The sequence below is a fragment of the Chinchilla lanigera genome, unplaced genomic scaffold, assembly GCF_000276665.1.
Source record: "Chinchilla lanigera isolate Chin_1 unplaced genomic scaffold, ChiLan1.0 scaffold00052, whole genome shotgun sequence".
In the NCBI taxonomy this organism is placed as follows: Eukaryota; Metazoa; Chordata; class Mammalia; order Rodentia; family Chinchillidae; genus Chinchilla; species Chinchilla lanigera.
This window is the reverse complement of record NW_004955453.1, coordinates 14,473,494-14,484,461: the sequence shown is the minus strand read 5'-3', so window position 1 is coordinate 14,484,461 and position 10,968 is coordinate 14,473,494. Positions and strand designations below refer to the sequence as shown.

General features: G+C 48.2%; 1 protein-coding gene across 1 annotated transcript in view; it reads left to right on the top strand.

Moving 5' to 3' along the window:
• Nucleotides 1-10,379: 10,379 nt before the first annotated feature.
• Cdk5r2 (cyclin-dependent kinase 5, regulatory subunit 2 (p39)) overlaps nt 10,380-10,968 on the top strand; it is a 2,458-nt gene continuing 1,869 nt past the window's right edge. Inside the window, exon 1 of the mRNA XM_013519766.1 lies at nt 10,380-10,961. Within this exon, the coding sequence (XP_013375220.1) occupies nt 10,566-10,961 (396 nt within the window). The 5' untranslated portion in view covers nt 10,380-10,565. The remainder of the gene's footprint in view (nt 10,962-10,968) is intronic.

Below are 10,968 nucleotides of genomic sequence, written 5' to 3'. Positions count from 1 at the left end.
GACAATACTGTAGGTTGCAGAAGAGAGAGCAAGAGACTTCCATACATTGCAGGTGGTATTGGGGTGTAGAGTGGTAAAACCATTAGGAGAACAATTTAGCAGTATTAGCAAAGTTGACACTATGCATGCCCCAAAAAAGCAAATTTCAGAAGAATACAGTTATGGTATGTTTTCACTTACACAAAGTTAAAATATGAACAACTGTCTCTAGGCAGATGAGTAGATGCAGATAGATACAGATATGGAGATATAGTAACAGAGCCCCAAAGTTGACACTGTGCATGCCCAATAACCCAGCAATATATTGCTAGGGTATATTCTTAGAAAAATGACTAAACATATGCACCATGGACATATAAATTAGTATTTATAACAATATTGTTCATAATACTAAAAAGGGAAAACAACCTAAATAACAGTCACAGGAGAACAAACAAATAAAGTTTGTGTTACTATATCCATACAGTGAAATGTTATACAGCAGGAAAAATCAATATCAACAAGGTTATCAACAAAGATAAGTCTTACAAACCTAATTTAAAAAGAAAACAAATTTCAGAAGAATACAGTTATGGTATGTTTTCACTTACACAAAGTTAAAACATGGACAACTGTCTCTAGGCAGATGAGTAGAGGCGATAGATACAGATATGGAGATACAGTAATGAAACCCTAACATGGCCTTCATGGTCTCCCTAATGTTACTCCCAAAATTATATCACATTTTATGGCAAAAAGATTTTTCAGGTGTAATTAAAGTTACTAATCGCCTTAAAAGAGGGCGATTATCTTGGAGGGGGCTGTGATGAAGGAGGTGGGCAGTCTCCAGGAGCCGAGGGCAGCCCCCAGCTTCTGAAAATGAGGGAGAAATGTCCAACAACCACGAGAAAGTGCGACAACCTACATGAGCTTGGAAGCTGACTCTGGAACCACCAGATAAAAGCCCATCCCTTGATTCTGGCCTTGTAAAATTCCTAGCAAAGAACTGAGTCAAGTCCACCTGAATTTCTGACCTGCAGAAGTGAATTAATAAATGGATATTGTTTTGAGTCTTTAAATGTGTAAATTTGTGTTCATCATTATGTAACAATAAAATATGCACACATTTGCTAAAACACAATATCTACATATATGTATGGAAAGGATAAATACCAGATTTAGAACATTGTAACTTCTTTTAGGGTTTGGTAAGAAGAGTAGGTAACTGGGGAGAAGACAAGAGGGATTAAATTCTATAGAAAATATTTTATTATTTAAACTAGGTGATAGAGATATTGTTTTAATAGTATGTCTTCTTTGTCTTATATACTCCATAACAACTTTAAAGATTCCTGGCCCTTATGGGATGGGGGTTTAGCTCAGTGGCAGAGCACCTGCCTGGCAAGCGTGAGGTCATGAGTTCGATTCCCGGTACCAGAAAAAAAAAAAAAAGATTCCTGGCCCTTAGTCATAGTTTAGAAATACTAGAGAGGCTGGACTTTGTGGGGGCCTGTGGGCTTGGGCCATGGGTTCCCTCAAAGGACAGAGCTACTGACTTTTCATTTTCTGAAAACACCATGTAACCTTCGGGAGGACAGAAGATCACAACCACTAAGACTGACTGGTCTCCTGCTGCAACACGATCAGCCTAGAAGTCAGACTTAACTAAATGAATATTTCTTGTACACTCAAACTTGTATTGACCAAATGAATGAGTAGAAGAATGAAAACAGGAATTGTACTTTCATGTTAGTCATCTAATCTTAGATGACTAACATGAAAGTTTGTTTTGGCTCACCATTTTAGAGATTTTGGCCTGATCGGTTGGTCTCATTCTTTGGGGCTCTGATGGCATGTCATGGCAGGTGCTCGTGAAGAACAAAACCACTCAGCCATGACAAGAGAGCAAGAGAAGAGACTGAGGTCCCACTATTCTCTTCAAGGATACAAACCCAGTGATCTAAGACCTTGAACTAGGCCCCATCCCTTAAAGGTTTCACCATTTCCCATACAGTTCTGGGAATCAAACCTAAAACAATGGGGCTTTGGGAGGCATTTAAGAGCCAAACAGTAGCAATGTCCAAATACTCATAGAATCCCATGTTGGGATAGGAACATACTTATCTGTTGCAGAATAATCCACAAACTACTTGGAAGTAAACAGCCTTGGAATTAAAAAAAAAAAAAAAAAAAAAAAAGGCAGATGCAAATCAGTTGTAATGAGTACTTGTGGTTTGATCAAAGCTCCGGCCACTCTCCGGAGAAAGCTGCCCCAAAGCAGGCCAGACAAGGAGCGCTGAACAAGAACTCTGGGGCAGCTGCAAGCTCCAGCCCATCCCTATCTCTGCACCCAGAGACCCTGTGCTAATAGCCCTGAGGATAACAACTGTTCCGGGTGGCCCCAGCTGCCTTGTACATGGTTGAAGGCAAATTCGATTCAGCAGCAAAACAGAAGGTGAACAATCACAGTTCTTACTTGAGCAGGAAGCTGATACCTATGGAATGCAACCTGGCAGCAGCCCAGAAGAAAGATTTGATATTTGTGTAGGCTGTAGAGAAATAGCTTTTCTGTGTTGAAGTTATACTTTGAGGAAAGGTCACTGGGATCTGAACACTAGCTATGATCTGAACAGGGAAGTTGGAGGAATCCAGCAGAATATGAGGTCTTAGGCTCAGAATCTAAATCAAGGTCAACAGTGCCTTATCCAGATTCAGTCATTCACTGACAGTCAGATGTAAGGGACCATACAGCTCAGGCATTAAAACCAAACAGATACTTCTCTGAAGTTAAGGAAAGATTGCCTGAGGAAAGTTCCCAGACAGAAATCTGTATCAGGATATTTTTCTTCACACGTATTAGGTTTGCAGCTTCAGTTATCTTATGATTAGAAAAAGATCTGTGGGGGGTTTTGTACTGGCTCATGCAACTACATCAGGTCAAGCTACAGCAGGATAAAGTTGCATTGGGAATCTGTCCCTCTATCTGTTGACTCTACTTTTCCTATGCATTACTTCAGGTAATCTCTCTTCATGTGAGGGCAAGAGAGTCACTAGAAGCCCAAGTCTTTCATCCCATCAGTGCAGCAAACTCAGAGGAAAGAGAGCTTCTCTCTTTCAGCAGTCCTAGCAAAACCCCAAGAATTCAGTCTCACTGAACTGGTTTGGGTCACCAGCCTATCCCTGAACCACTGAGACCAGGATGGAAGTTTGTCAGCTCCATATTTTGCATCTACCTTTGGGGTTCAGGAAGGGGTTAACACCATGTAAGCCACATAGATTGAAATTGTAGGAGAGGTCATTTCCTAAAGGCGAATTAAGATATTCTTTCCAAAAAGTACGGGGCTGGCTATTGACCAGCAAATACAGTGGTGCTCTTTGGAAAGACAGATGGGATTCAGCTATCTCCTTCTTAATGTTTTCTTACACAGATTGCATGTTGAGCTTACCGATGATATTATGATTCTGTGGATATGAGATGTGGCCCAGAAATTATATGTTTGCAAAATTCCCATAGGCCAAGTATGGTGGCACATTCATGTAATCTGAGCACTCTGGGAGACTGAGACAGGAGGACTGCAAGCATGAGCCCAGACTGGGCAACTCAGCAGCTTAGTGAGAACTTATCTCAAGATTTTATGTATATGGGATATAGCCCAGTGTGAAGGCCCTGGGTTCAATCCCCAGTACAACCACCACCACCACCATCACACACACACACAAAATATCCTCTACGTGCTAGTTTAGAAACCACTAATTTAGTGGGCAATATTACTTGTCTCTGTTCCATACTCAAAATCAAAAACAAGGCTATGTGGGTCTCTAACTCATAAAAATAGGAAAGCCTTTTACTTGAAGGAGATCAATATAAAGAGTTGCCTATATATTTTGGAGCCAGGAAGAGCCAAGTGTAAATTAATGAATGTGTTTCAATGCCCCTCTCCCACCTGACCCTATTCCTGGACAACGAAGAGATAAACAGAAATAGCTCCTATCTCATAAAGATTTTGGCACAGTAAGCAGTCCCACCAGGGCCCTTCACAAGAGTTACCCATCAACCCCTATCATGTTTGGGGGTAGAATTTTGTCACTGCGCACAGGCAGTTGCTGGGGTCTGGCTCTACCTTGGGAAAAGTGTTTATCATAACTGCTTGAGGTTGGACAAGGGAGGCTATGGACTGGAGAGGACCTAGTACAAAGTGAATCTGTTAAAAGTTGATTTTGACTCCCTGCTCATGAGAATTTAGGACAAGCTGGAGATGGATTAGCTGCACTGATGGAAGTTGGAGGGGGTTGGGCAGGATTATCAGAGCCAGCAAATCCCATCCCCTGTAACTGATCCTAAGGCGCTGATCATTTTGCTACTATTTATTATCAGGTTTTCATCTCTGTTGCCTATGTTGTATGTTCTTCAGGGGCTGGAGCCCTATCTCATACTCTTGTGTTCCCACCACCTAGCCCAGACCCTATAAACTACAGTTTGTCAAAAGTATTTGTTCACATGAATTTTAGAATTATGCACAATACTTTCCTTCGAACCCTAGAAAAGCAGAATTGACTATACACGGAATCTGTGGGGCTTCAGGGATACATAGTGTGTGGAATGAATAGTCAGAGAATGGCTCCTGAAAAGAACAGTCAGAACATGGGGCCAGCCCACAACACAGTCACAGGATTAATGAGCCCCGAAGTGGGACCAGAGAAGGGTGTGAGTGCTGATACACTGTGAGGGCTTCATGACCTCAGGAATGAAATCAAACAACCCTCCAGGAACCATCTGACTTCTCAGTGACTGCCAACACAGCGGCTGAGAAGAAAAACAGCTATACATTTGGGTCTCAGAAACCAAACAAAAAGAAATGAGAGTCTCACCCAGGCTCTGTAGTGAAGAATGTTCCAATGAGATGCAAAAAGAAAAACAAAAGCATACTGTTTGTGTAGGTCAAGCAAACTTTTCCTGCCTTGTAAAAGTAATACTATGCTTTAATGCTATAACTAACATTTTTTAACAGCAATCCATCAGCATGTGCAAGCTTTGCTGAGCACTCTAAGATTCAGTAAAATTTTACAATAACCATACGAGGATGGGCCATTCTTATAGACCTCAGAGGAATTAAGAAATTCCTAAGTGGAGGAACTTGATTGAAGCTCAGACTTGAGCAGCTCCAGGACCCATATAGGAGCCCTCACACTGTAGGTCTCTGTATAGGTGGTAATCATTTTCTGTGCTACATATGAGGGAGTCAGGTTTTTTCCTGGCTCCTTCCTCTGCTCATAAAGGAATCTGAGCCAGTGAGCCTCTCGTTCAGTTCCAAAGGAACACTGGCCTGGAGGGAGCAGCCCCTCTCAGGAGTGACTCCTGTAAATCAAGATAAGAAAGGCTCTCATGGTTCCTGGCTAGAGACCAAGTACCCTGCAGGGGTTGTTGAGGGCAGATGAAAGTGGGCCTTGGAGCAGAGAGAAGAAGGTTGTGTGCAGCTCTGGGCCACATCTAAGAGGAGTCCTCAAAGGCCCTCCTCTTTCCCCAAGAGCCTCCTAGAGCTGAGTTTCTGACCCTGCCAGGATAGGCCAGGTGCAGAGGGAACCTTTACGCCCAGGCACAGGTGTGAGAAGGCAGGCTTCTCAAAGTCTGTACCATTGTGAAATCAGGACGGGGTAAGGGATGTAGCACTAGATGAAGACCCAGACACAGTAGCAGCTTCGAGCAGCCACCTGCCTGGTTGAGATGGAAACGCTGATTCCAGCTCCAGCCCCCAGACAGGCTAAGAATATCTCAGCCAAGCAACAGCCACCACCCCCGCCCTTCTAGATCTGCTCCTACATCTGTAGTGCTATCCTGGGCACCAATGAGGAGACAGGTGGGGGTGATGCTTGGGGTGTGGGGTGAAGGGGAGGAGGCCAGAAAGGGACCTGGTGGATGCAGGAGAAGGTAAACTGAGAAGCAGTGCCGGGAGGGCTGGGAGGGTTGGCCAGGGAGGGCTGCTCTCAGGGGGCAGCAAATCAGGGTGAAAGCGGGAGCCAGGCAGCTAGGGAGGAAGCTCAGAGCTGAGAGTGGGAGAGGGCTGACACCAAGGAAGGAAGCAGTGCTCAAACCAGGGAAAAGGAGCCCCCAGCTTACCTCTATCCTTTCTCTCCCTCCATCTTGGGCCCTCCAAAATTCAGAATCAGTTCCTTCTCTCCACCCCAGGGTATCACATTCCTCCTCTGTGCTCCCAACCCTATTCTCAACCCTAAAAAACTTGTATTTGGGCTCCTTAATTAAATCCTTCTAGCAAGGAGCCTGTGGTCATTGGCCAAGAGGCTAGAATGGAGGTGTCTCCTTCCTGCAGTTCCTGGCACCTCCTTTGTCCGTTTCATCTCTTCTCTTTGCTCATCTCCTCTCCCCCTACTCTCCTCTGTTACCTGGGGAGGGTTTCTGCTCCCCTCCACTACATCCCCACCCAACTTCCTGAGTAAAAGAGAGGGATGGGGGGCTGGTGCATACCCTCCCCCTTCGCACACCTCTGGAACTGAGAGCCTAGGATAGAGGTGTGAAATCCATGAAGGTTGTTTCAGGAGGTGGGCAGGATCCAGACATCCAGATGCACAAGCTGGGTCTCCTTCTGGCTGTTTAAGAACCTGTGTCGCCATTATCCTCTTCATAAGAGCCCCTTGTAGACATGGGGGAGCAGTGACCTTAGGGTCTGGGATCTCCGGCCTTCGTACTTACTGGGAAGACCCTGCACCTCGGTCTTCTTGGCCTCTTCTCCACCTCTCCCGCTTTGGGGGAGGCCCTCTAAAGCTTGGAAGGACCTAGGGAGATTTACATTCTGAGAGCCCAAGCTCCCCTCTCTTTTGTCTCCCAGGCTGAACTGCAGAATTGCAGGCTTCGCTCGGATGCTGTGCACACAAAGACTGAGCCCGTCAGACAGAAACAGATTAAGGAGAACCAGACAGTGCTAGAGCTAGAGAGTATAACAGATTTGTAGGCCAGATTTGATTTAAAATCAAAACAGAATTGGAAAAGATTTTAGAAATACTCTTTCAGTACAGTTTCTAAAACATTATTTTATTCTTTTGATTTTCACTTTGATCTGATAATAAAAGTAAACCATGCAGAATCTCTGCACTTTCATATATGGAGAAACAGAGACTCGGAAAGCTGAAATGACTTTTCCAAGGTCGTACAACTACCTGGCCATGGACTAGAACTTCCGATTCCTGCCTCCTAGACTATTACCCCTCAGAGTGGTAATAGGAACTGCCAAAGGGAGGAAAAGTCCAAACTGCATTGCCAGGAGAATTCTCTTGAAGATGGGACTTACCTATCCAGGTAGGTGGGTGAGGGCCCTTCCCAGGGGAAATGGGTGTTGATCCTCATTATTAAGGCCACAGTCCTGTGTGGGCTAAAACCTCTGGGCCCTGCAGCTCTTGGCCTGGGCCTGCAGTTTTGCCTTGAAGAGCCTTTGGGAAAAACACATTACTTTTTTTTCTTTTTTTTTTTTGAGACAGGATCTCACTATGTAGTTCAGGCTGGTCTTAAACTCACTCTGTAGGCCAGGCTGGCCTCAAACTCCCTACAAGCCTCCTGCCTCTGCCTCTCAAATGCTGGGGCTACAAGTGTGCACCACCATACCTGGCAAGGACATGTTATTTGGACAGAGTGCTGTTCTATGTAAACTGTAGAGTGATGGTAGTTAAGGACGGGCAGCCTAGCCTCAGAGGGTTTCCTATCTAGGGAAGTCTGAAATAGCCAGCACTGTGCAAAGGAGCATATTGGAAATGGCCAGAAGAGAAGCACTGTCCATATTTGAATATAGCTAAGTGAAGCACAGAGTAGAGACACTAAATTAACCCAACCAGAAAAGCACAGTTGCAGATGTGGCAGCAAAGGCATTGCTGCTTGGTAAAGCCCACCTGCCCCATGGGGTCTTCCTGGTTTTACTACTTTTATTCCTCTCAGCTTTCATCTTGTAGACACATAACCCCTTTTCATCCCTTAGTGTCTCCAGCTTATATATAACAGCAATGCTGACACTCTTTATGGATCTGTTTTAATTAGTTTCTCTGTTTGTCCTTTAAAATTCTATCCAGGGCTGGGGATGTGGCTCAGTGGTAGAGCGCTTGCCTAGCATGCACAAGGCTCTGAGTTCAATCCTCAGTACCACCTAAATAAATAAATAAATAAAACTCTATCCATATTTATCTTGTACATCTTGGGCTACCCCTTAACTAAGGGGCCTACCTACCCCTTAACTAAGTTGTTAGGCAGTCCAGAAAGGCCTCCTGGAGGAAGTGGGATTTCAAGAGCTCCATAGAATTAGACAGGTGATCTGGGAAGAGAGAGTTCTGGCCTGTTCTGGCACAGAGATTTAGGAGTGATAATCAGAACAGGAGCAAGGGGTGCAAATGAGCCAGAGAGAGGGTCTGAGATGGGGGAAGGTGAAGAGCAAAGAGGGACGAATGAGACCCTCTGATGAGACACCTGATATTGGGACCCTGAAGCAGAGGAAGAAATTCTTGATTCTGACCAAGAGGACAACAGGAAGTCACAGCTGGGCCTAGGGTAGGGGTAGCACAGCGGTGATATCTGTGCAATCTTGTGCTGAACGACACCAGCACTAGGCCTTACGTCAGCAAGGGACTCCTGAGAGCAGAGCTGGGATGATCCAGGTGCCGTTCAGAGCCACGTACCCAGGGTTTTCGCCAGCAACTCAGTCTCTGCGGGGCCTGTCCTTAGCTACAGGTGGCACCAACTGTTCCTTGGGTGTCAAATAAAAGCTGACTCAGAAGGCCTTGGAGGAGGAAGTGGGGCCAATTACAGGAGCTAAGAAGAAGGAACACTTTCCTGCAACTGTGGGAGGTGGGGGATAAGAGGTTCAGCAGGTCAGCTTGAGCTGCAAGAGTGAAGATCAGATGCAAGGAAGCCGGAGAGACCCTATTAAGACCTCCCAGGGAAAAGGTACAAGTCTGTGTGTGACCCTGGCCTCGGTAAAGGTGCAGGGAGTCAAGACAACCAGGCTGCAGGCCTTCGGGAAGGTATGAGTGAGCCAGGGTTGTGAGGCTGCTGAGAAAAGCTGGCGCCTCTGGTGGCTAGAGCTGCAGGCGGAGGGGACTCTGCAATGTGGGCACACACCGGCCCTGACAGGATTGGTAGATCCTTGGACTTGTGTTGGGGCTATGAGGAGCAGGGCAGCAACCCCAGAGATAGTTCTAAGGATTTTACTGAATTCATAGGCAGAGCCTGCTCTCCCTGTTAAATCCATATGCCTGTCCAAAGTCTGTGTAAGAAATGAAGACTCCTGTGATGGGGAGCCACAGAGAGCAGGAAAGGACACTGTTTACAAGGCATACAGAACAGGCCCAGAACTAGAGTCCAAAAGCCAGACAAAGGCCCTAGGGGCACTGAGAAGAGAACAGACAGACCCAGAGAGACATAGGTAGGATGCAGACTAAAAGGTCACTGCTGGGGCTAGGGACAGTAGGACCTGAGCAGCAGGAAGCATTTCATAATAAAACTCACCTCAACCTGGACCAAGGACTGGGCTAGAGGTTGGGTCAACTTCGTGGGCCTTTTTCCACACAGAAGACCCCAACCACTGTCCAAGTCTGGGAGTACCAACTGATCCAGTTTCCAGTGTTTTTCCAAGAACCTAGTCTACCACTCACCTGAGTGTTGGTGTCAGTGTGTTGGTGGAGGATAACAAACCAAAGCTTCCCAGAGGTCAGAGCCACAGCTCAACTGCAGAGAATCATGCTGGCAAACAGGCACTGGGGACAAATCCTGAAGGTTTTGCTCCTCCTTCTGCCCCTCTTCGCTACGCAAAGACCCCCAAGGAAGCAGGTTCTGACCTGCAGGAGGTCTTTGCTGCCACCTCCCTCTGCCAAGAAGAAGAGCAAGAATGTGCCTGCTGCCCCTTCCCTAGGGTCCTAGGGGTGTGGGTGGGTGGGCAACGAGGAAATCCATCGTGAGGTCAGATTGGAGGAGCCAGTGCAGCGCGACCCAGCTGGAACGCGGGCGTCGGGATGAGGGCACTCGCTGCCAGGAGGCACCCCCTATACACGCACCCAAAGATGGGGCAGCGGAAAGGAAGTCTGTTCCTCTGGCTTCTCTGCTAGGGCGACTCGGTGCATCAAAGCAAGCTGACCCACGGCCCTAGGACCTGGAGGAGGTGGGAGAAGCCTTCTTCCTCACCTCCTCAGTTCTGACCCTGGGAGACCCTCTCACGACAGCCACCTCCTCCCCCTTTCCCATTTTCCCCTTCGGGTGAAGGGAAAGGACCTAGGACAGAGGGTGGGTTGTAAGGCGGGACTTGGGGTTGGCATGAGAGATTCTATTGGTCAGAGGAGCTGCCGATCAGGAGAGCAGCTCTGGCGAGGATTGGCTGTACGAGGCGGGGCGCGGCGCGGCGAAAGAAGGGGCCCAAGGGGTGGGGCTGACGCTGCAGCTGGCGCAGCTCAGACTCAGAGCCGCCAGCAGCTCCTTCCCCTGCCCGCACGCGCGCCCGGGCCGGGGCTAGGCCCCCCACGCCGGGTCCCCCGGGGCTGCAGCAGCAGCGGCGCCGCCCAGGGCTCCCGCCGGAGCCCGGGCGCAGGCCCCGCTCTGCAGGATGGGCACGGTGCTGTCGCTGTCCCCTGCCTCCTCGGCCAAGGGCCGGAGGCCCGGCGGGCTGCCGGAGGAGAAGAAGAAGGCGCCGCCCGCGGGGGACGAGGCGCTGGGGGGCTACGGGGCCCCGTCAGCAGGCAAGAGCGGCAAAGGCGAGAGCCGGCTCAAGCGGCCGTCCGTGCTCATCTCGGCGCTCACCTGGAAGCGCCTAGTGGCGGCGTCCGCCAAGAAGAAAAAAGGCAGCAAGAAGGTGACGCCCAAGCCGGCGTCCACCGGCCCCGACCCTCTGGTCCAGCAGCGCAACCGCGAGAACCTTCTCCGCAAGGGCCGAGACGCCCCCGACGGCGGCGGTGCGGCCAAGCCCCTGGCGGTGCCGGTGCCCACTGTGCCCGCGGCCGCGGCCACCT